Source organism: Seriola lalandi, unplaced genomic scaffold (assembly GCF_002814215.2).
Source record: "Seriola lalandi dorsalis isolate HSWRI2012SDOR001 ecotype SW California unplaced genomic scaffold, Sedor1 jcf7180002054773, whole genome shotgun sequence".
NCBI classification, from domain to species: Eukaryota; Metazoa; Chordata; class Actinopteri; order Carangiformes; family Carangidae; genus Seriola; species Seriola lalandi.
In genome coordinates this window covers 113,708-134,273 of record NW_019525326.1, presented here as the reverse complement: position 1 = coordinate 134,273, position 20,566 = coordinate 113,708, and the positions used below count along the sequence as shown (strand labels likewise).

At 43.5% G+C, this 20,566-nt stretch overlaps 2 protein-coding genes across 2 annotated transcripts in view; both read left to right on the top strand.

Annotated features, from left to right (window-relative positions):
- Positions 1–2,605: 2,605 nt before the first annotated feature.
- Positions 2,606–10,815, top strand: rabggta (Rab geranylgeranyltransferase subunit alpha). Its single transcript, XM_023425339.2, has 17 exons — positions 2,606–2,710; positions 3,072–3,108; positions 3,267–3,377; positions 4,065–4,189; positions 4,298–4,485; positions 4,632–4,889; positions 5,048–5,131; positions 5,248–5,330; positions 6,942–7,037; positions 7,902–8,007; positions 8,100–8,151; positions 8,237–8,325; positions 8,467–8,555; positions 8,633–8,749; positions 8,848–8,961; positions 9,105–9,192; positions 10,108–10,815. The coding sequence occupies exons 2-17, from the start codon at positions 3,106–3,108 to the stop codon at positions 10,254–10,256; spliced, it is 1,752 nt and encodes a 583-aa protein (XP_023281107.1). The 5' UTR covers positions 2,606–2,710; positions 3,072–3,105; the 3' UTR covers positions 10,257–10,815.
- A 1,314-nt stretch (positions 10,816–12,129) lies between these two features.
- Positions 12,130–20,566, top strand: part of LOC111669106 (protein-glutamine gamma-glutamyltransferase K-like) — a 14,006-nt gene continuing 5,569 nt past the window's right edge. The window contains exons 1-4 of the mRNA XM_087179044.1: positions 12,130–12,908; positions 16,975–17,258; positions 17,345–17,536; positions 19,941–20,206. Of these exons, the coding sequence (XP_087035170.1) occupies positions 16,976–17,258; positions 17,345–17,536; positions 19,941–20,206 (741 nt within the window). The 5' untranslated portion in view covers positions 12,130–12,908; position 16,975. The remainder of the gene's footprint in view (positions 12,909–16,974; positions 17,259–17,344; positions 17,537–19,940; positions 20,207–20,566) is intronic.

Genomic DNA, 20,566 nt, shown 5'->3' with positions numbered 1-20,566 from the left:
GAGCAGGGGAAGCTCAGTTTATCTTTTTCGTTTGACGGGAGAGATCACTTTCCTTTGAACTCTTCCAATTGCCGTAGCAACAGTGTTTGCCATGGATATAATCTCTTAGCACTCAATCAGACTGAGATAGAAAACGTGCACAATGTGGTCTTGCCAGCGACAACAAAAAAGTTCCGATCATTGGCTTATCACAGTGATAGGCCTTAGAACGAGTGTTTTGGGGAGAATACTGTACATTATGTCCACCTTACTTATAACACTTTCCAATCATTAAACTGTACTAGATTTCCTATTATATATACGTATATATACACTCACACACACATATATATAGTATATACTATATATAATAGGACAACAGAAGACGGCATTGGTGACAGATGTGGCATTCCCGAGTGACAGCAACATCACGAAGAAGGAACACATGAAGCTTGCAAAAATACCAAGGGCTGAGAGAGTAGCTAGAAAAGATGTGGGGAGTAAAGGCAACAGTGGTGCCAGCGGTCATCAGAGCACTTGGGGCTGTGACCCACAAACTGGGGGAGTGGCTCCAGTAGATTCCAGGTACGACATCTAAGGTTTCTGTACAAAAGAGCGCAATCCTAGGAACATCTAAGATACTGCGCAGAACCCTCCCAGGCCTCTGGTAGAGGACCCGAGCTTGAGGAAGATATACCACCACCACCACCCATCGGGGGGCGGGTCAGAGGGGGAATTTACATACATATATATATATATAAATATATATATATACTGTATACTTTTTATACAGTTTTCACATTTGCAATGAAATAAACAACCAGGATTCCGGGTAAAAACAACATCAAACAAACAAACTGCAGTCTAGTTATGAATTCCAACCTGCATGGAATTACATGAATTCACACAATATATTGTTATTATCATGTAAACATGATGTCTATTCTTTGTTGTGATTCAATGTGATTGACAAAGACTTTTTTACTGTTTTGCAATCTTAATCTATTTTTAGGAGTAATTCTGGTGGAGGGAAGACAATCTGGAGACTGTTTCACTGTATTTGCTTTTATGTGGAAGATTCAGAATTTCCCCGCTGAGATGATAAAAACTTTTCACATAATGTCATTTTTTTCTGATTTCAAATAGAAAGATTTAATCTTTCCATTTCAATGTCAGAATGCACTTGGAGTTTTCCACAAAATAACTACACCTCACTAAATCAATAAGCAAATAATACACAGTCAGGTTCAGGACTAAAAAATAACCATGGTCCTCTATGTCTTAACATGTTGAGACCAGAACAGCAGTTAAATAGATATCATGTTTCTTCATAAGATCAGTAAAATAAATGTTGTTGTAAGTGTCAATTAAACTGCTGAGCAAAAAATAAAAGATTACTTTAATTTATTGGTGCCTCTTCATTAAATTCAAAGTGTGATGTGATGGAGAAGCTCCCCACCTTTTATCTCAGGTATAAATGTTTCTGTTTCAGGCAACAAAGCTATTTTCCCCTCATGTTGTCTTTATCTATCACCTGTCAGAGGAGGGCATGCCCTCAAGTTAAGGATAGAAACTGAGCCAACAAATCAACAGAAGACAGATTTATGCCACCCGCATGAATTTGTTCATGTCAGATGTCTTCATCTTAGAAATAAATACATAAATAATTTGTTTCCAAATGTAAGATGATGAACTGTTGTTATTTCCTTTATAAAGTGATTTAGCTTTTTAAAAAGAGATAATTCCCCAAATCAGTTAAGCTTATTGTTCCTCTTACATGTTGTGGTCAGAGATGCATGGTCTGTGTTAAAATAAAATCACATTTGAAAACAAAAAGCTTGGTTGCTCGCCATGTGTAATACCACAATAATCCACAGACCTTGTTGTGTACAGTTTCAGTCACCTTTCAATCTGCTCTCCATGCTTAAGAAACAACCGGCCAATGTTTATATTATTATTAACAGAAAAGTGAGTTTTACAATTATTTTTTTGGTGTGGGAACTTCAGCCTGACCCATACTGGAACTTGGTACTGGTACCATAATGGATATCTGGATAATGGCTGAACAAGGCATGTCATCCCTGGACAGTGTAAGCTTCACTCACTCTGCTGTGTCAGGGTGAATCAAGCTAACGTTTTCAAACCTCCTTTGCTAACATTTTCAACCAAATTGCCACAAATTGGGTATTTTGGGTATAAAATGTTGTTGTTCTCGGTTTACACAACGTTTTGCAAGCAAATAGATGAAAACACTGATGCCATATCTACACAATTCTCAACAAAGTTTAAGTAAAACCGTTTAACTCATATCAAAACATAGTTAAGAGACTGATGACAAACAGACTTTTAGCTAACTTGACTCACTCTTACCTGGTTTTCTAGCGGACATGAAGCCCTGTCACTTCCTTTCATCTTTTCATTGAGTTTTGGCGGGATTTAACACCTTAAAAACGAACTACTGTTAAAATAATATACGTCTATGTACCAGCAGAGCATCTAGCTATGAGTTATGAACAGTGTTAGCTGCTGTTTGCGGTAATCTCCACTAGAGAGCCTCAGACCACCGCGCGAATCAGCCTCTGACGGTGTCGGCCTATCAGCAGACGACTCTCCGTGACGTAGTTTTCAGGCGCCGGAAGAGAAAAATTGTAGTCGTAAGAAATGCTGATAGTGACATGACAAATCAAACTGCACTCTGAAAAACATACAACGGGCCAGGTAGAAAAACCAGGTGCGTGTTTTATATGATAACTAACGCTGTGTTTATCTGTGATGAAAATATATTTGGCATCGCCCGTTACTGTCATTCTGTGCTGCTTTGAATGAACTGTGAATGAGCCCAGCCCAGTGTTGTTTGCTGACAACGGAGCTAATTATCGAGCTAACTTGACACTCAGGCTGCCTGTGTTCAGTGTTTTGACTTTACCTAGGGGCTGAATGCACACGTACTGGTAACAAGTTAGCGGCTAAGCTCATAATATTGACTTGTCATAACTTTGGTGTCAGGTATGTCAGCTCTCTGTGCGTCTGTGTCATGTAAATGTTACCAGGCCTAACCCTGAATATCACCCTTCATGTGTCCATATAAACAGATTTTTGCTGAAGTCTCCCTCACAAATAGAAAGGATGGTAAGAAGTTTATCATTTACTCATTTGCTTTTGAAATGCAGCCATGTCCATTGCCTTGATACAGTACTGCATCAGGAGTAATTAATGATTTATACAAACCTTTTAGCAGCAGAATAAACGGTACCTGCTGTGCCTCTCGCTCTTTCTGCTTTTAACAGCACGGACGAGTGAAGATCAAATCTACAGCCCAGCAGGAGGAGGAGAAAAGAAAGGAGCGAGAGAAGAAACTGAAGATATATGTGGCTGCACGAGATGCCTGTTTTTCCAAGGTCTGTTAGAAAGATGGACGTTTTACATGATAAGTCTGGTGATAGCCTATATTTTTATCACTGTCAACGCCAACATTGAACATAGTTAAAATCTGATATGCTGTAGCTTACCACCACACTATCGGTCTGAGTGACATTTATTACAAGTGTCATTACAATGAACATTGGAACTGTAGTTACTGTAATTACTCACTTATGCACCAAATGTGTATTAGTCTGTGTCTGAAAATAGCCCCCAACAAATGCATTATTTACTCCTGTTTGAGTAATGTTTGCCAAAAACTACATTGTCCAGCAGTTTAAGGAAATTAGTGAGCCCTTTAAAAAATGAAAACTGTTGACCTTTGACCTGTGGGAACAAATGGGCTTTGGGCTCAGTGCAACACAGAGGGTGGGGAAGTTACAAAGTATTACAGGACACACTAACACATTGTTGGTTTTCGTCTTTTAATGGCCCTCTTTTAACTATAGGAAAAACATGGAACCGCACAAGTCGTATTGTTTAAATGACAGTGTTTAAGATATATATGATAGTTGAAGTACAACGTTTAACTTAAATGACACACTCACACATTTAGTGAAAAGTCTCACTGGCTGAGACTGTTCATAAGTTTGAGGTTGTTTTCTCGTGCCTATTTCTCTTATGTCCTGTTTTCCTCACACTCCTCACTTTCTCCTGTTTGACAGAGGAAGGAGGGTATTTGGGATGACGAGGCTCTCCAGCTGACCCAGCAGCTGCTATCATCCAATCCTGATTTTGCAACTCTCTGGAACTACAGAAGAGAGATCCTGATGCACCTGGAGACTGTGAAGTAAAATCATCACTAGTTATTTAGTATAACATTTAACACTTTTTGTTTGGTAAATAATCTCAGATTTGACAGAGGAATAATGGTTTTGTGTCTGTATGTCTGCTCCAGGGAGAAGGATGAAGTGCAAAAGATTTACGAGGGTGAGCTGTCATTTTTGGAGTCTTGCCTGAAGGTGAACCCAAAGTCCTACGGCAGCTGGCACCACCGAGGTTGGGTCTCAGCCCGTTTGCCTCGACCGGATTGGGCTAGAGAGCTCACCCTGTGTGACCGCTGCCTGAGCCTGGATGACCGCAACTGTGAGTAATGGAGTAGAAAAGGGAAAAACAAAAGATGGAGGGCGTGGAGACATTGTCTTGTCTGTTTACCCAGATCTGGTACAACCCTGACCTTTTTCCATGCTTTAATTATCCTTTATTGAACCATATTCTCGTGTTTCGACCAGTCCATTGCTGGGATTATCGCAGGATGGTTGTGAAGATGTCTGGTGTGCCCGTGGACCAGGAGTTGGAGTTCACTGATCGTCTTATTGGCTCCAACTTTTCCAACTACTCCAGCTGGCATTACCGCAGCACGCTGCTGCCGCTCCTCCACCCGGAGTCTCCTGAGCCCCCGTCACCGTGCCACAAACCTCCCCAGACCTCCCCTCCACCTTCTCCGCAAACTCACTCCCACCGCGTCTGTGAAGAGCAGCTACTCAAAGGTAAACTTAACAACAACTCAGCTAACAAATATCCTGGTTGTGTAGTCAGCAATACCCAATAGCACCAGATGTGGGCAGTACAGTATCACTGACTGCAGCACTTTGTAGATGATGTTTGATGTGTAACTCAGCGCACTCTGTTTCTGTTTCTTTTTCAGAATATGAGCTCGTACAGAACGCTTTCTTCACCGACCCCAACGACCAGAGTGCTTGGTTCTACTATCGATGGTTGCTAGGTCGAGGTATGTCTGTCTGTAATAAAGATATGTATGAAAGAACCAGTTCTCCTGTGGATGCAAATATTTGCTGTATCTGACCAGGCTCATCTGTCAAACGTGTGTTTCTGTCTTTTTACCAGCGGAACGTGAGGAGATGATCAGCTGTGTGTACGTCAGCCGGGATGAGGAGAGAGTAGCTGTCGCCTTCTCCAGGCCTGTAAATGTGAGTATGTTTGTTTATTATCCTAAAATAAAGCTTTTCACATTCTCATAGTTTTTATGCCTCTGAGCCGGCGACAGCAGCAGAGAGACGCAGGAATATTGTTTCCAGGTTGTCCGTCCCTAAATTTAATCTCATCCGGCAGCTGAACTCACTTGTGACTTTCTTTCTACAATGGAAATCAAACATTTTTCAGAAGGTTGCAGAAGTTCTCACAGATGTGTTGCACTTGTAGTTTTGCTTTGCATTTCTTCTGTCCAGTTCATCCTGAACCAGCTCCATGGGGTTTAAGTCTGGAGACTGTGCTACTCTTCATCATGTGAAACCTCCATCTGGTTTTCTTCTACCACTGCGGCTCATTTTCTTGCTGTAGGATGATCCTCGCCCAACCAGTCTGTCTTCCTTGGTTACTCATCTCTTTCTCGTACTCTGACAGCAGTATACAGTCCTACTTCCTGTAGTACAGTGTTGTCATATTAATGCATCAGAGGGTGTAGTAACACCTTCTTTGTATAGATCGAGGGTTGGTGTGTGATTCATCAACTTAACATTAACATCAACTTCAAGGCTTAATTTACGTCATTTACTACAGGAAAGCTGTGACTTAACCAGTTTCTCCATCCTTACAGAGTCCTGTAGAGTTCTGTGACATTCACATTTCTCAGTTTTTGGTGATGAGGCAAGAACCAGTTGTACAAGATTTGTTCTGAAGTGGCACCTACAAGAGAATCTGTGGCCTTCACCAATTTTCTTTCAGGCTTTTTATAGTTTTATTTAATTACAAATGATTCACACGAGTCGTCGAGTGATTAATATTCTGTTTACCCCACTATCATCATGGTTCGCCAATTTACGGAGAGGTTTTTATGATTTTGTATATTCGAGGACAAAAACGTGTAAATGTAATTATTTGCTTGGAGAGTGTTTTCAGTCTAACAGCTGCAGGACACTGTCCAGCATCAGCCTCTGTTACACCCAACAGTGTAACGTCATCTACAGGAGGTTATAATATTATTCCATCAGATATCTTATTATCATATTCTAAGAAAAACAAAAGAGAAGATTAGGAAACAAAAACGCTCTGGGCCCAATGTCTATTGACAGGATAGGTTCTATATTAATACTGTGAAAGTATCAAAGCCTCAGTCCACAGAGAAATGCACACAGCCTGTATTCAGAAACTGAACCTTAAAACCAGCCGTCAGGACTTCTGGAACTTTGTGATGTCACAACAAAGCAGTTACCAAGCCCCGCCCACCTGGACCCACCATCCAAACCTTACAGGATTTGGTTTCTCTGAGTGTTTTTACCTGAAATCTGCTATATTTTTATTGGATCACTCAGAAAACAGTCAGCCAATCAGAAGAGAGGCTCAGAGCCTCCTCTCTTCTGATTGGCTCACCGACCTGTTGTTACTAGAGCTCCAGAGAGAAGCCTGAGAGAGGAGATGTAAAACTACACTGAGATGGTTTTTATATCTTCTGATGGATCAACACTTCAAATAAAACACAGAAGAAGAAGAAAATATGGAGCTTTGAGACAAAAGATGTAATATCCATGTGGTATCGTCCTGCGTTGATTCAGCGACCTTTCTCCCTGCCTTTTGTCTGTCAGGCGCAGTCGGTCGGCCTGCTGCTGGTCCTGGATGGTCAGCCCCAGAGGGTGGAGTGGAGGAGTGTTCACCCGCGCTTCAAACACAGCCCGGTCTGGGTATCCTTTTCCTTTGTGACTCACTGACAGGTTTCCCCGCTGACACTAATGTGATGTCTGAAGTGTAACATTCTGTTCTCGTCACTCAACACACGCCGCGTGCTGATAAGCCGCTCTGGTATTTGCAATTAGAATTTCATCACAAAACCTTGATCGATGTGCTGGAGAGGAATGTTATTGTTGAATGTAGAAGTGGAGCCGGACTTCCTCTAAGGCCACGGCACAGTGGCTCAGTCAGAAAGAAAAAGCAGCTGATGTAGATGGATTTTAGGAGATACGTGTTGTTGTGATGATCAGCAAGGCATTGTATTCTCACAGCTGCTGCAGCGCTGCTTTGTATCTGATCTCCCAGGCGCAGCTTCCTGTGGCGAGGCGCCAGAAAAAATAGTGGTTTCATTCCACTCGTGTTGAAAAACATGAATGATTCTGTTTTTAAAGATTATTTCAGGTAATGTGGAATAGTGGGTTTGAATATTTCAGCCAAAAAAAAATAACTCAAGGTCTATTGACGAGCCTTTTCCACAGCTCTCATTCCAATCACATGGTCCTCATTAATATGTTTTCCACTGCAGACGCCGCCTGCAGTCTGACTTCCCTGAGTCAGAGAGGCGTTGTTTCTCTTTGGCATCATTTTGTATTTTAATTCAGTTTTGTTTAAGACAGGATCAATGTTTATCCTTCGATGATGACTTTTTAATGGTTTGTGCAAATCTTAATTAGTTTATTTGTCTAAATGAATGTTTAGCCCTCCATCAGTCACATGGCTGCAGGTTAAGTTGGTTCATTTATGCTGGAAACAAACTCCTTCTTTTCACTTGTAGAATAAAATAATCTTCATTTTTTTAAACCTTAACGCTGACTCAGATTTGTGATCTTCCTCCTGGCACGATCAGCGACATCACCAACGAACACAATCTGACCGTGCACTGGACTGAGAAACACACTCACAGAGACTGTGCTCTTTACACAGGTGACACATGTCGTGTATCTCTGATTTATCAGCGGCTGGATTACAAATATTTATGTCCTCAAGCTTCATTAACACTTTTTTAACTCCTGCAGGTCGAACTGAGAGTTACTGTCGGGACTCTGCTACGGATCAGGAACTCTTCAGGTAAGGTCGTGGCTCATTGATTAGCAGCACACACTGTGGAGAGTTTCTTTTTAATGAGTAAGAACTGAGTGTTGTTTGTCTGCAGGAGTGAACTCTCAGTGGAGAAGACCTCAGTGTTACAGTCGGAGCTACAATCGTGCAATCAGCTACAAGAACTGGAGCCGCTCAATAAGTGTAAGCACCTTTGAATTCATTACATCCACATGGCTGCACATTCTGTACACAGCAAATAAATAAATACACAATACTCATGTTTGTTGTTGCCGATCGTGATGTTTTCACGAAGCCACTGAACCGCTCTGGTCGCTCCCGCAGGGTGCTTACTGACCATTATCCTCCTGATGAGGGCGCTAGACCCGCTGGGATACGAGAAAGAGACACTCGCTCATTTCCAAACATTAAAGGTGAGAGCCGATGAAATACCGTCTGTGGTGACAGAAGACAGACATCACTGACTGAACGCTCTCATTCTCGCCCACAGGAAGTGGACTCCATGCGCTCTGCGTATTACAGCGACCTGTGCAGCAAGTTTATGATTGAAAACACCATCCTGAAAATGGAGTACGCTGAAGTGCGCGTCTTCAGCATCTCTGAAAAGGTCGGTTCAGAGTCGTGACAACAAGAAATCGTGTTTATCTTGAATCCACTGTCTGCTCCACAGGGACGCTCCTCATGCTTTTTATTTTGTTGTCACAGAACCTGACCACTTTATGCCACCTGGACCAGCTGTTATTGGTCACTCATATCAGCCTGTCCTCCAATCAGCTGCAGCGGTTGCCTCCTCAGTTCGCTATGTTGCAGTGTCTAGAGGTGATAATTCATATCCACTTTCCTCTGTGCGTGGACAGTGTGTCTTTTCTTTGTGTGTGTGTTCAGCAGTTGGTAGATAACAGCAGGGAAGATACATAGTGATGACTGTTTTCTGCAGTTAAATGATTTCTTCACACTTGCAGGTTTTGGAGGCTGATAACAACTCCATAGAAAATCTGGAGGGAGTGTATCACCTTCCTAAACTGGAGGAAGTCGACTTGAAGAATAACAGTATCCTTAAACGCACAGTGTGTAACTTCTGCCTCCAGGAGTCTCTCAGTCAAGACAGTAACAAAAGACAGCGTCGGGATCATGGGAGTTGTTGTCTTCACTACCATTACTGTGAGCGCCTCCCAGTTTAGATCCCCTCAGTGTCAGTCATTAGGAGGTTTTGTTTTTTTTTTACCTGGAGCTGAATTATCCGCAGAACTCTCCTTTTGTCCACAACAAACAGACCAGGTGATTAAAACCAGCAGAAACACAAAATTAAAGCAGGTTCACTTTAAAAATCAGTGATTCCCCAACACTGTTCAGTGGATACGGGACGTGTGTGTGTGTGTGTGTGTGTGTGTGTGTGTGTGTGTGTGTGTGTGTGTGTGTGTGTGTGTGTGTGTGCGTGTGTGCGCGTGTGTGCGTGTGTGTGTGTGGTGGATCTGTCAGTCCTGCAGCAGCAGTGTCACAGGGATCAGTTTATATCTCTACCCTCCTGTCACAGTAGTGGACATGTGTGAATCATCTACCTGCTGCAGAACAGCCCCAGCAAAGAGAGCTGGCACCTCGTGGAGTGTGAAGAGTGTGATGTAAGACACACACCACACACAGGGAGGGTGTTTACAGAGTTTAGAGGATTACGGTGGTAAAAAGACACTTCAGCTCAGCTCATGATTCATTTGTTTTCACGTGAAACTCGAAGCAGAGATTGAGCATCATTAAGAAGCAGAGAGGCACTGAACACTCCCTCCCCTTCTCTCCTCATAATGACGTCTGCGGACGACGACACTGAGGCTGCGTTCAAGTTTATTCTTTTAATTAAAAGAAATTAATTCACATCCCAGCGTCACATTTGTCATGCGGATCTCACTTTTACACTTGTGTAGGGAAAACGTGAGTCATATCTCCTTCTTTTTCATTAACTCAAAGGCTCAGAAATCTCTACACTGGCAGATCTTCAGCCGCTGGCCTCCTGCCCCAAGCTGAAGCGCCTCGATCTCCGTGGCAACCCTGTCACTCAAACGGCCAACATCGAGTCGCAGTTGGCCGAGCTGCTGCCGTCGGTTACAGACCTCCTGCTCTGATGGATTCACTGCTGCCATCGTCCTGTCGTTCAGCTGTCCTTCACTTTCCCCAGCGTGTTTGTCTGTGAAAGAGCAAGTGGGTGTTTCTTCAAGTGTCTTGTGTCTCTGTTGGTTCCACTTGTTCGAGAAAACGTCCGTCACAGCGCCGGGTGTGAAAGCCTCATGCTTCTTATGTCAGAAACCTCTGTAAGACCTTCAGTGAACTGTCTAGATTTATGTGTGTGAGTGCTTAATAACCGATGTTGCTTTTCTTTTAAACTGTGTGTGCGTACGGATGTCCTTGATACAACACACACAAATGCATGCAGAAACACTGATAATGGAGTGAACTGACTGTGTGGAGCTGCGTGCAGCAATGCTGGCTTATTGCTTCTATAAGCTTTAAAACGGTTGAGTTGGAAGAAAAGCTTGTAACTGATCATCAGAGCATTGCATAGTTGTCATGCACATTTTTTTAAAAGCTTGTGTAAAGCATTTATTATATGACAGAATACTGTTGCACAGTATGTCACAGATCCAGTAATAAAACAGCACACATTGTGTCACTGCCTTCCCATAAGCCTCTTTTGTGGTTATTCGATTGGGACACAACGATGAATAGATACGCAGCGTGAAGGTGTGGTGGAGGAGTGTCGCCTGATTCAGCTTTTAGCTACTTCAGTACCTGCCGTCTCTTTTGATTAATCTTTGCAAGATGTCAGATTGATGTTTACTTAATTCTGATGTCACAGTGTCTTCAGATGGAAAACCTGTCAGCAAAAACTGTCCTCGTCCACTGTGGGCGCGTCTAAAGAAAACAAACTGAATTCAAATGCAATTTGAACAATATCACATCGTGCAACTCGCAACAGAAAAGATTCAACATTCAGTTTTATGCAGTTTCTCCATAAACTTTAGTTGATTTGCAAATTTGCCACCAATAGAGAAAGAACGTTAAAAGTCTACAGACATCAGCACCGAGCCTCCTCTCTTCTGATTGGCTCACTGACCTGTTGTCACTACAGCTCCACTGAGTTGGTTTTATATCTTCTTAAGGATCAACACTTCAAATAAAACACAGTGTTTGGGAAGTTACTTAGAAAGCAGAGCTTCACAAGCTGTAAGGAACAAACTACTTTGTAAAAAAAATGATCAAATTGACAAAGTACATGTGATATAAAAAACTAAATAAACTAAATATATATATTTACTACAAAAAAAGTCACATTCCAGCCAAAAAATGCCACTTAATTGAGTTTATTTAAAGAGCACCTCCTCGTTGACACGTCATTGATTTAAACCAAGAAAATAAAATTCCCGGCTGTTCATGGGAAAGTGCTGGAGTGGTGATTGTGATTCTTCCTCAGGCTGAGATCGCTGTGTGACCATTGAGCAACGCCGCCGCCCTCGGCTTTTTCACATGCACTACACAGAGGTCAAGTACATGGAGGGGGCTGTGTGACGAATGCGCTGCCTGGGTAAACAGTATCTTCACAGTGGCCTGGGCCGGTTAAAGGTTCAATTACAGCGGAGAAGCAACGGCGAAATAAACTTATTATTTGTAGTTTCAGTTGTGGGGGAAAAAAATCATTTAACTCCTTGATTCACGATGCAAATGTGAATGTAACTGAACTTTTTAATTACACGCTCACTTCTCCCCAACACTGCACTCCTGTCTGTCCATTGCTCCATTCCCACCTGCATCACCTATTTAATTCTGTAATATTCCTTTTGACACTTGTTCACTTTCCCCCAAAATGATGCAATGTAGTCCGTCTTTGTTCAGAGGTGACCTGTCACACAGTTGAGAAACTCGGTGAAAACCCACTCAACCAGTCGGTGTAGATAACTCGGGTAATTCACTCGGGTTATCCAGCTCCTGTCACATCCACCGAGGGTTTACACAAAAGCAGGTGGGCAGCCGTTCCCGCACGGGGAATACAACCGTCATATGAACAAGGTGTGGACGCAGTGGGTGAGCCAAGTCGGACTAAATCTCACTGCAGCTGATTTATGGGCTTTTTCTTTCATAGCGGACCTTCGGATGTGTCACACACGGTGTGAATGACAATAATTAATGATTTTTCTGAAAATCCATTAAGCTGCCTCAGTTTCAGGATCCTGGCGTTGTGCGTCACAGTCACGGCTTAGAAAGGAGGTTGTTTAAGTAATGAAGAAGTTAATAGATGAATTCAGGACAAGGATTAGAGGCAAGCCTAAACAGGGCTGGGTTACAAACAATCATACTAATAATGATGATAATGTGGGATTTACGAGCCCGGTTATGTTTTACTTTTCCATCAGATATTTACATCGTGCAGATCTATCATCAGAAAGAGATCAGAGACATAAGACTGATCAGAGATATCACAAATCTGTTGCTTATTATAACTGAATATAAAAAGTTTGACTGAGTTTTGTGATGAAGATGACTACTCTCTGTATCGGCTGTCAAACTGTCAAAATGTGCCCTACCCAAAATGTTTCAGTTGTTGTGTTTGGACAGACACAGTCTCTGGCCTGCCTCTCGTCTCAGGGCGTGTCCTCTCCGTCTGAGCTCACAACTATTCAAGTATTTAAAGGAGGCCTGAACGTGTTGCCGCGAACAGAAGATCTCTTCCTCCTCCTCCTCCTCCGGTCTGCGTCGTCACACTTCTCCTGCCACTGAACTGAGTGAGTTTGAATCAGCTGTTTCACACGGAGCTCTGGTCCGTGTGCGGCCTGACAGTAATGTGACTTAATGTTGTTAATATCAACTCAGATTCTTTTGCATTCAAGCTTTTGTCCTAACACCGTGCTGACAGATTTCATGCCTGTGTAATTCACTTGATTAATAGGCGGCAGTTACAAACAGAGTTCTGTATTTCTGTCTCACTGTCACACCAGGATTATGCACGGCCTATAAAAGTCTAAGAGGTCAATGATTTCCATTTCTTGCCGGATTAACTCTGTCAAACTTTGTTTTTAGTGTCGATCTGCTTGTTGAATGGATTTTCTTCCTTCACTTACAAACTGCATGAGACAGCTATAAATTCTAATATACAGTATGTTTGTTAAAAAACCCATTGAGAGATTTCTAATGGCACATTCCTTTGATGAATGTGCGATAACGCAATATAGTCTGATTGATGTGACATACATTTACATCACTTGCCTCAGGATGGAGTAGAAAGTCAGCATTATAAATTAAACCCTGTGACTGCTTTAATTCTGTGAAGGCCCCTTTGTTTCTCTCTTAACGGCTGTAAACGAGTGGCCCCGAGGAGAACGGGTCATGAGTGTAGCTGTGGGATGCTTTCTGGATCATCACCCTCCTGCAGGAAAATATTCTACTTTGACGAATAGGCATGAGTATATCTGCTGCTGATGTCATGGGAGCGAACTTATACCCACCTCATCTGACATCAGAGCCAGTTTACTGGACCTGTGTCAGACTCAGCTGTGTGGGCTCATGCAGCAGTCGCTCAGAGAAAGTCTCTGTAACACAGCAGGTGATGAAGTGATGAGAGTCTCCGGCGTCTTATCGTCCACAACGAGTCTCACAGTCTTCGATTTAATTTGAGAAAGAGATAACAATGACCTGGACGAATGAGAACTTGCACAGACACATCGGGCAGATTATTGGAAGCAGCAGCCAGGAGGTTTGTTGTTGTTGATCTGTGTGGGCGGGTCGCAGGCTGTAATCTCAACCACATGGAGCACGCCTCCATTCAGGCTTCATGCTCAGCCCCTCTCTGCTGTGCTGGCTCCTGTCTTCACGTTTAACAGTTTTGGAGGGACGACCCTGCGATAAACTTTCACAACCCGCTGAGGCCTCCAAGTTCTAACAGTTGTGGTGATTTGGAGATGAAATCACATTAGCGAGAGAGCTGAAACAGAGAAACAGAGATTCAGTTGAGCAGTAACGCCATGGCAACAGCATGAATCCAAGGAAGGCCATGTCCATCCACCAAGTTAGTCTAGAGTGAAATTAAACCAGATAGGAAACTATAAGACGGACTGACATGAAATCTAAGTTCACAACTAAAACCTGACAACTGACAATCCATCAGTCAACTGATTAGGGCCACAAATATCAATAACACAGGTTCTAATAATCGATTCATCTTTTTATTTTCTTGATTAATGGATTAATTGTTTGGGTTTAAAAATGTTTTCAAATTACTTGTTACTGTCGATTATCAAAATAGTTACCAATTCATTTTCTGTCGATCGATAAATAGATAAATGGACGAACTCAGATATATTTTCACATCATCCCACAGAGGAAGTGATGTCACTGAACATCAGCACGGCTGTGATTGGGTCGTAGGTACGACGCCGCAGGAGCTTTTATACAACAGTTCTACCAGCGCCATGTTAGTTAAATAAACAACAACAGATTTTGATTTGTTTGTTTATTTAAATATTTGTTTATCTATGACAACACAAACAGTTACGCAACTGGACTGTTGCTAAGCAACACATGAAAATTGTTTTGTTGAGCTCGTCTTTCAGCAGCGAATGTGACGCACAATCCTGATTTTAACAGGAGGCGTTCACTTCCCTCTTGTATTACCGTACGTCTCGGCTCCGTCTCTCAGCCTCACTGGCATCTGAATAAGGAGGGAACTTACTGTCAATCTTTTTATTGCTTCATCAAGCCTGTTTTGTCAGCAGCTTCATCAGTGACAGCTGCTCAGGAATGTAAAGCGTGTACGAAGGAAGGACTTTCACAGTTCGCATGTGTCTTGAAGGTGGAATCAGAATGAACCTTTGCGCCAAATTTCAAGAAATTCCCTCAAAGCGTTACAGACATAATTCATTCACAAGGCCAAAACCAGGTTTGTTGAGGTCACCGTGACCTTGACCTTTGACCTCTGACCACCAAAATCTACTCAGTTCATCCTTATGTCCAAGTTAATGTTTGTGCCAAATGTGAAGAAGTTTGTTCGAGGTGTTATATAATAATAAATAATATAAAATAATAGCTAAATTGATGAATGTTTGAAACAGATCTAAGTAGCAGATAAATGGCTAAAATAGTTAGCTAATGAGCTAATGACGAAGTGGTTGAAAGTCCACCTTCTCTCTGACTGGCAGCTGTGTTAAAACATTAGGTAACAATTCTTCCATAAATCATTCCCTCTCCGCCCCGCCTATCCTCAAACGGTCGCTGGAGCCAATCCCAGCTGACACTGGGGCGAAGGTGGAGCACACCCGCCAGGTCGCCAGCCCTTCACAGGGCTGCAAAACAATCATTCAGAGTTTAGAGTCACCAATTACCCTGAACCTGCGTGTGCACGAGAAGGGCAGAACACATCATTTATAGAGTTGAATAAGATCCAGCTGGAGTGAGAACAGCTGAGCGGTGTCAGTGACAAGACTGAACCACTGTGATAAATCATTACCAGATTTTCAGCGTAATGCACAAGCTGATCATTTCTCCGTCGCTCTGGAGGCAGCAGCAGAAATCTGATCTAAAGGTAGAATTTAATGTTTTGTGTAATGAAAAGCTTGACTCACTTTATCTGAGACTCAGCAAAACTAAACTCACGCATAAAACAAGTTACAGGAAGCCGGTGAAAGGGTCGGAGTAGTTCCCTCTGTCAGGAGCAGCCAGCTGTGCCACTGTTGTGTCTCTGTAATATCCGTCCCCTGCAGCTCCGTGCTCCAGCCCAACATAAACAGTTTAGCAGAGATTTGGATCTTTTTTTTAAAATTTATTTAGGATTTAAAACATAATCTATGGGATATTATTCCACCAGTCCTCACGGGCACGATCCCCTTCATATCTCCAACAAGAATCTACTGGTATTAAGTTCTATTGATACGGTTGTTGTGGTGTCCGATAACATGTGTGTGTTTTCAGCTGAATAAATCTGCAAGCAGGCGTCAGGTATTTGAAACTTATAACCTGATATATCATCTGATTGGTAGAATTTAATTTTAACAATATGAAAGTGCGTCCTCTGTTTCGCTCCAACTGAAGATTACATTTGCCAACACATGACGGGCTCAAATCCCAAATTCCTCTGTCTTATCTCGGGCTAATTAACACGTGTTGTCATACGGGAGCGATCCGTACATGAGGCTGTCACACACATCATGAAACAGATTAAAAGCGAACTGTGGATTAGTTAACTGTAGTGATACCTTTTGAGCCGTCAGCTGTAGAGTGAACAAAAATATAAACGTAACGCTTTTGTTTTTACTCCCATTTTTCATGACTTGAAATAAAAGATCTGAGACTTTTTGTATGAACACAAACGCACACAGTTATCCTGTGACGAGGTGCCGAGGCCTCACGTCGCAGCGCGATGGACAGTTGATGGAAGCTGAAAACATCCCGGTTGTTGCAGACATGTCACCCACTGAGCTGATGTGTGGGAAGCTGTGGATCATGTTCCGGTTCCAGTGTTGGAAATGTGTTGAACTACATGAGGCGAACGGTGATCGCAGCAGATACTGACTCGTTTTCTGATCCACGACCCTCCCAGGAAATACACATCTGTAGCCCAAGTCACAGTGTTCAGTACCTAATAAATGTCTTTGTTTTTTCCAAAATAAAACTGTTCATTTTATTGTGACGAGGCCCAGGACACACCTGTGCAATAGTCATGCTGAGGGAGAACTGATTCAAACACCTTTGTGAACAGAGTTTGAGAGAAAGAAGGTCTTACTGCTGCTTTACGTCTTTATCTGTTGAAACCATGAGAGACGAAGCCGCAGATCTGCTCACTGTGTCTGTGTCTGTCAGGATGCCTGTAGAGATGAGGTCGGTCAGAGACACAGCTGCGGTGGGTCGCTTTCCAACTGTCAATTTCTGGGAGGAGACGGAAAAAGAAACAGAAAAACCAGAAGAAAACAACGTCCAGAAAGAAAACGCGTGTCAGCGGTGGATGCGAAAGGTCTGTCCGTGCTGCTGTCCCAAGCCCAACGACGATGACATCACAGACACTGTGATCACAGGTACTGATGACGGAGATAAGGAGGATGACACAAATGGCGAGAAGCCTGTGACTGATGCCGGCGAGCTTGATGGTATAACTTCACCTTGACACTCAGTCGTGTTATTGATCGCACACATGATGAAATGACTTCCCTCTCTCTCGTCCTCGTCTCCACAGAACTCCTTCTCAAAGTTCAGTCGGTCGACCTGATGAAGAGCCGGTCAGGGGAGAACCGCACGGAGCATCACACCAGTCTCTACCAAAGTGATGACTTCATCATCCGCAGGGGGCAGACCTTCCAGATGTGGATCACCCTGTCGCGACCTTTTAACCCCAGCACTGACAAACTTCACCTCGACCTTAAGACAGGTGAGTTACAAACTGCACAAACTGCAGTCCAAGAGAGTCACTGCGTGTTCTCCCCGTCTTCATTTTCTATTTCATTTCAATGTTTGTACAGCGCGAAATCAAAACAGACATTATCTCAAGGCTCTTTACAGTCGAAGGTCAAGACCTGAATTATAGAGAGAAACCGGGGGGGGGGGGGGGGGGGCAGCTGTCCCACCCCCCGGGCAGAGCTGCACCTTTTATTCTCATATGCTGTACGCCACTCATTCATCTGCTCATGTGTGAGATTTAAAGATGGAAGACAGGTGGTGGGGGTGGGGGTGGGGTATTTTTTGCTATGCTCCAGGTAGAGTGCTTCACAGATGCCCTCGGTCCTGCTCTAACGCAAAGTCTCTGTCTGCTTCGCCATCGACGCTGTCCGCCACCTGTTTACCCACAGTGCATTTCTGTCTCTGCTGCCTCTGCCATTGTGTCGAGTGCTGCAAGGCAGAGAGGACACAGACCAATATAGATCCTACAATTACAGCTGTATGTGATGAGTGAAGCTTGAGGAGAATAATTACACCGTCTCTCTTTGAAACGTTCACCACGTGTTTCCTGCTGAAGACGGAGGAAAGTGCTCATGGTGTAAAAAAATGAAATATATTCTATTTTGTTTTGTTTTTTGAGAGAGAGAGAGAAAGCAAGTAGTTCCGACCCATGAGTCCAGTGTGATGTAATAACAACAAATAACAGCACTGATCATGAGTAATCATTCAGTAATATTAAAAAGCCATCTGTCCTACAGCAATAAGCAGCAGGACAATAGCAGCTGCATATAATGCAAATTCATTACACTTTTGAAAATCACGCCACCGCGCCACCGCCGCCCGCCAAATGGTGGAGATTTTATTTCATTTCAGAACAAACAGGAAGGAGACATTTTTCATTTTTCCATTCATATCTCAGTTCAAACCGTTCTGGGCTGCTCTCAGTCCAAACAGCATGAGGGTAATCACAGCTCAATCTGCCGACACAGAGGGAAGTCTTTAAGATTCAGGTGAAAGTCAGCGAATGCTCTGACTTTGTGGTTTCATTGTGCGATTTCCTCCGCAACCTCACAGAGCGACAGTTTCCTGTCCAACTCACCTGAGTAGAGACCGAGCCCACAGGTGAACAAACCGACATGCGCTGAAGTCTCCGCTCCACACACGCCCCTCCTCTTTGACCGTTTTGTGATTAGCTGGGAGTTACAGGCGGAGTCAGGCACTGCCAAGATGGCGACGGTGGAGCAGCTCACTCTGAGCTTCAGAAACCTGTGGGTGACGTCACAGAGGCGACGTCCATCTTTATTTACAGTCTATGGTCCAAATGTACCAGCAGCTTTAAAGCTCATTAATTAACTGATTATTGTAGGAAACCAAAGCTCATCGTAGTTTAAGTGTAAAAATGACTTGTGGTCGTTCAGGAGTGTGTGTTTCTTCTTTGTTGGCCAGCAGCAGTAACTTCCTGCCTGTAGCAGGCCTGATATTGATCTTATCGTCTAACTTTTGGCAAGAAAGGAGTCAGCCGTCACGCTCTGAGGACCGTCAATACCCACAGCAAACATCTTGGATATTTAACCATTCATTTTCCAGACAGTCAAAGCGTCAAAGGGAAATTTTGACCTGGACTCGGCACCAGACGCTGAGCTTCTCCGTCGGCTGGTTCCTCATTGTGCTGCTCTCACGTCTCTGTATTGATTTTCAGTTTCACGCTCGGGGTAACACAGTGACTGCTACGTTTCTGTTCACACTGGTTGTTTCTTTCATTTCTGTGGAGGCAGGTTCAGGTTCCAGTTGTCAAACAATCAGCCGTCTGTCCGTCCAGATCATCGTCTCAGGAGAGTTGTGACTTGAATCTGTTGAGTCACTTGTAAACAGTGAACAAAAGACAAAGTGACACCCGCTGAGGAGAGAGCACAGAAACCAGAGAGGGCTGCAGTGATCCTGCTCCACCTGAGTTTCTTCATTAACTCCAGTCCACTGTGACTGACGATGATCTCTCTTTTTACCCAGGATGCCGAGGCTGATGTCAGCACTGTTCAGGCAGTGCAGTCACACTGAAGCTGCTGCCAAAGCAAAGTTTCCATTTATAGTTGAGCTCCACTGAGATCAAACTCTGTCATGTCATGACATGCCGTGTGTGTGTGTGTGTGTGTGTGTGGGCGTGCGTGTGCATGTGCATGTATTGTGTGTGCACACCTCGTCAGATCCATAAGAGCTGGATTCTTTCTACTGGGTTTCTGTTTATTTAAACATGCACAACATAGTAGGAATGCAGGTGTGGCGTTTATGGAAAAACAAATACAGTGATTAAAGTGTGTGGAGCTCTGTCTGGGCATGGTACGACACACAATAAGCCATATGTGTCACCTGTCTCACCTGTGTCCCCCGTGTCCCCTCAGGGCCACTGCCAGCAGTGTCGAAGGGAACCCATGTCATCATCCCTCTGGTGGAGGAGCTGGAGGACGACGGGTGGGAGGCTGCTGTCGTGTCACAGGACGACAAAAGGATCAAACTGTCAGTTCATTCTCCTCCCACGGCCGCCATTGGTCGATATAAACTCACGGTGGAAACCAGTGGCGCAAGCGGCCGCGCTGTTTCCACACACGACCCCGCCAACGACATCTACATGTTGTTCAACCCCTGGTGTGAAGGTAAACGGCAGGTTTAAAACACTTTCCAACACACACACGTACAGGTTCATCTCTCTGGTTGATGGCAGCAAAAAAAAAAAGAAAAGAAGAAAAACATTGCAATACAGCAGCATACATCCCTTAAATATGAGGCTAGCGTTAGATAGCAGCTAGCTTAGCATAAAGGCTGGACGCAGGAGGAAACAGGAAACCTTCCTAACCTGCCAGCATCTTATTTGTTTAGGTGTAAAACAGTCTCCACTTGTTGCGTGGGAACTGCTCAGAGCCAAGAAACTGTCCAGTGAACTGCTCTTTTTACTCTCTGGCTTTTGTTCATGTTGAACAAGATTTAACATGTTAATTAAAGATCTAAAGAGGTGGCGCGCAGCCAGGGT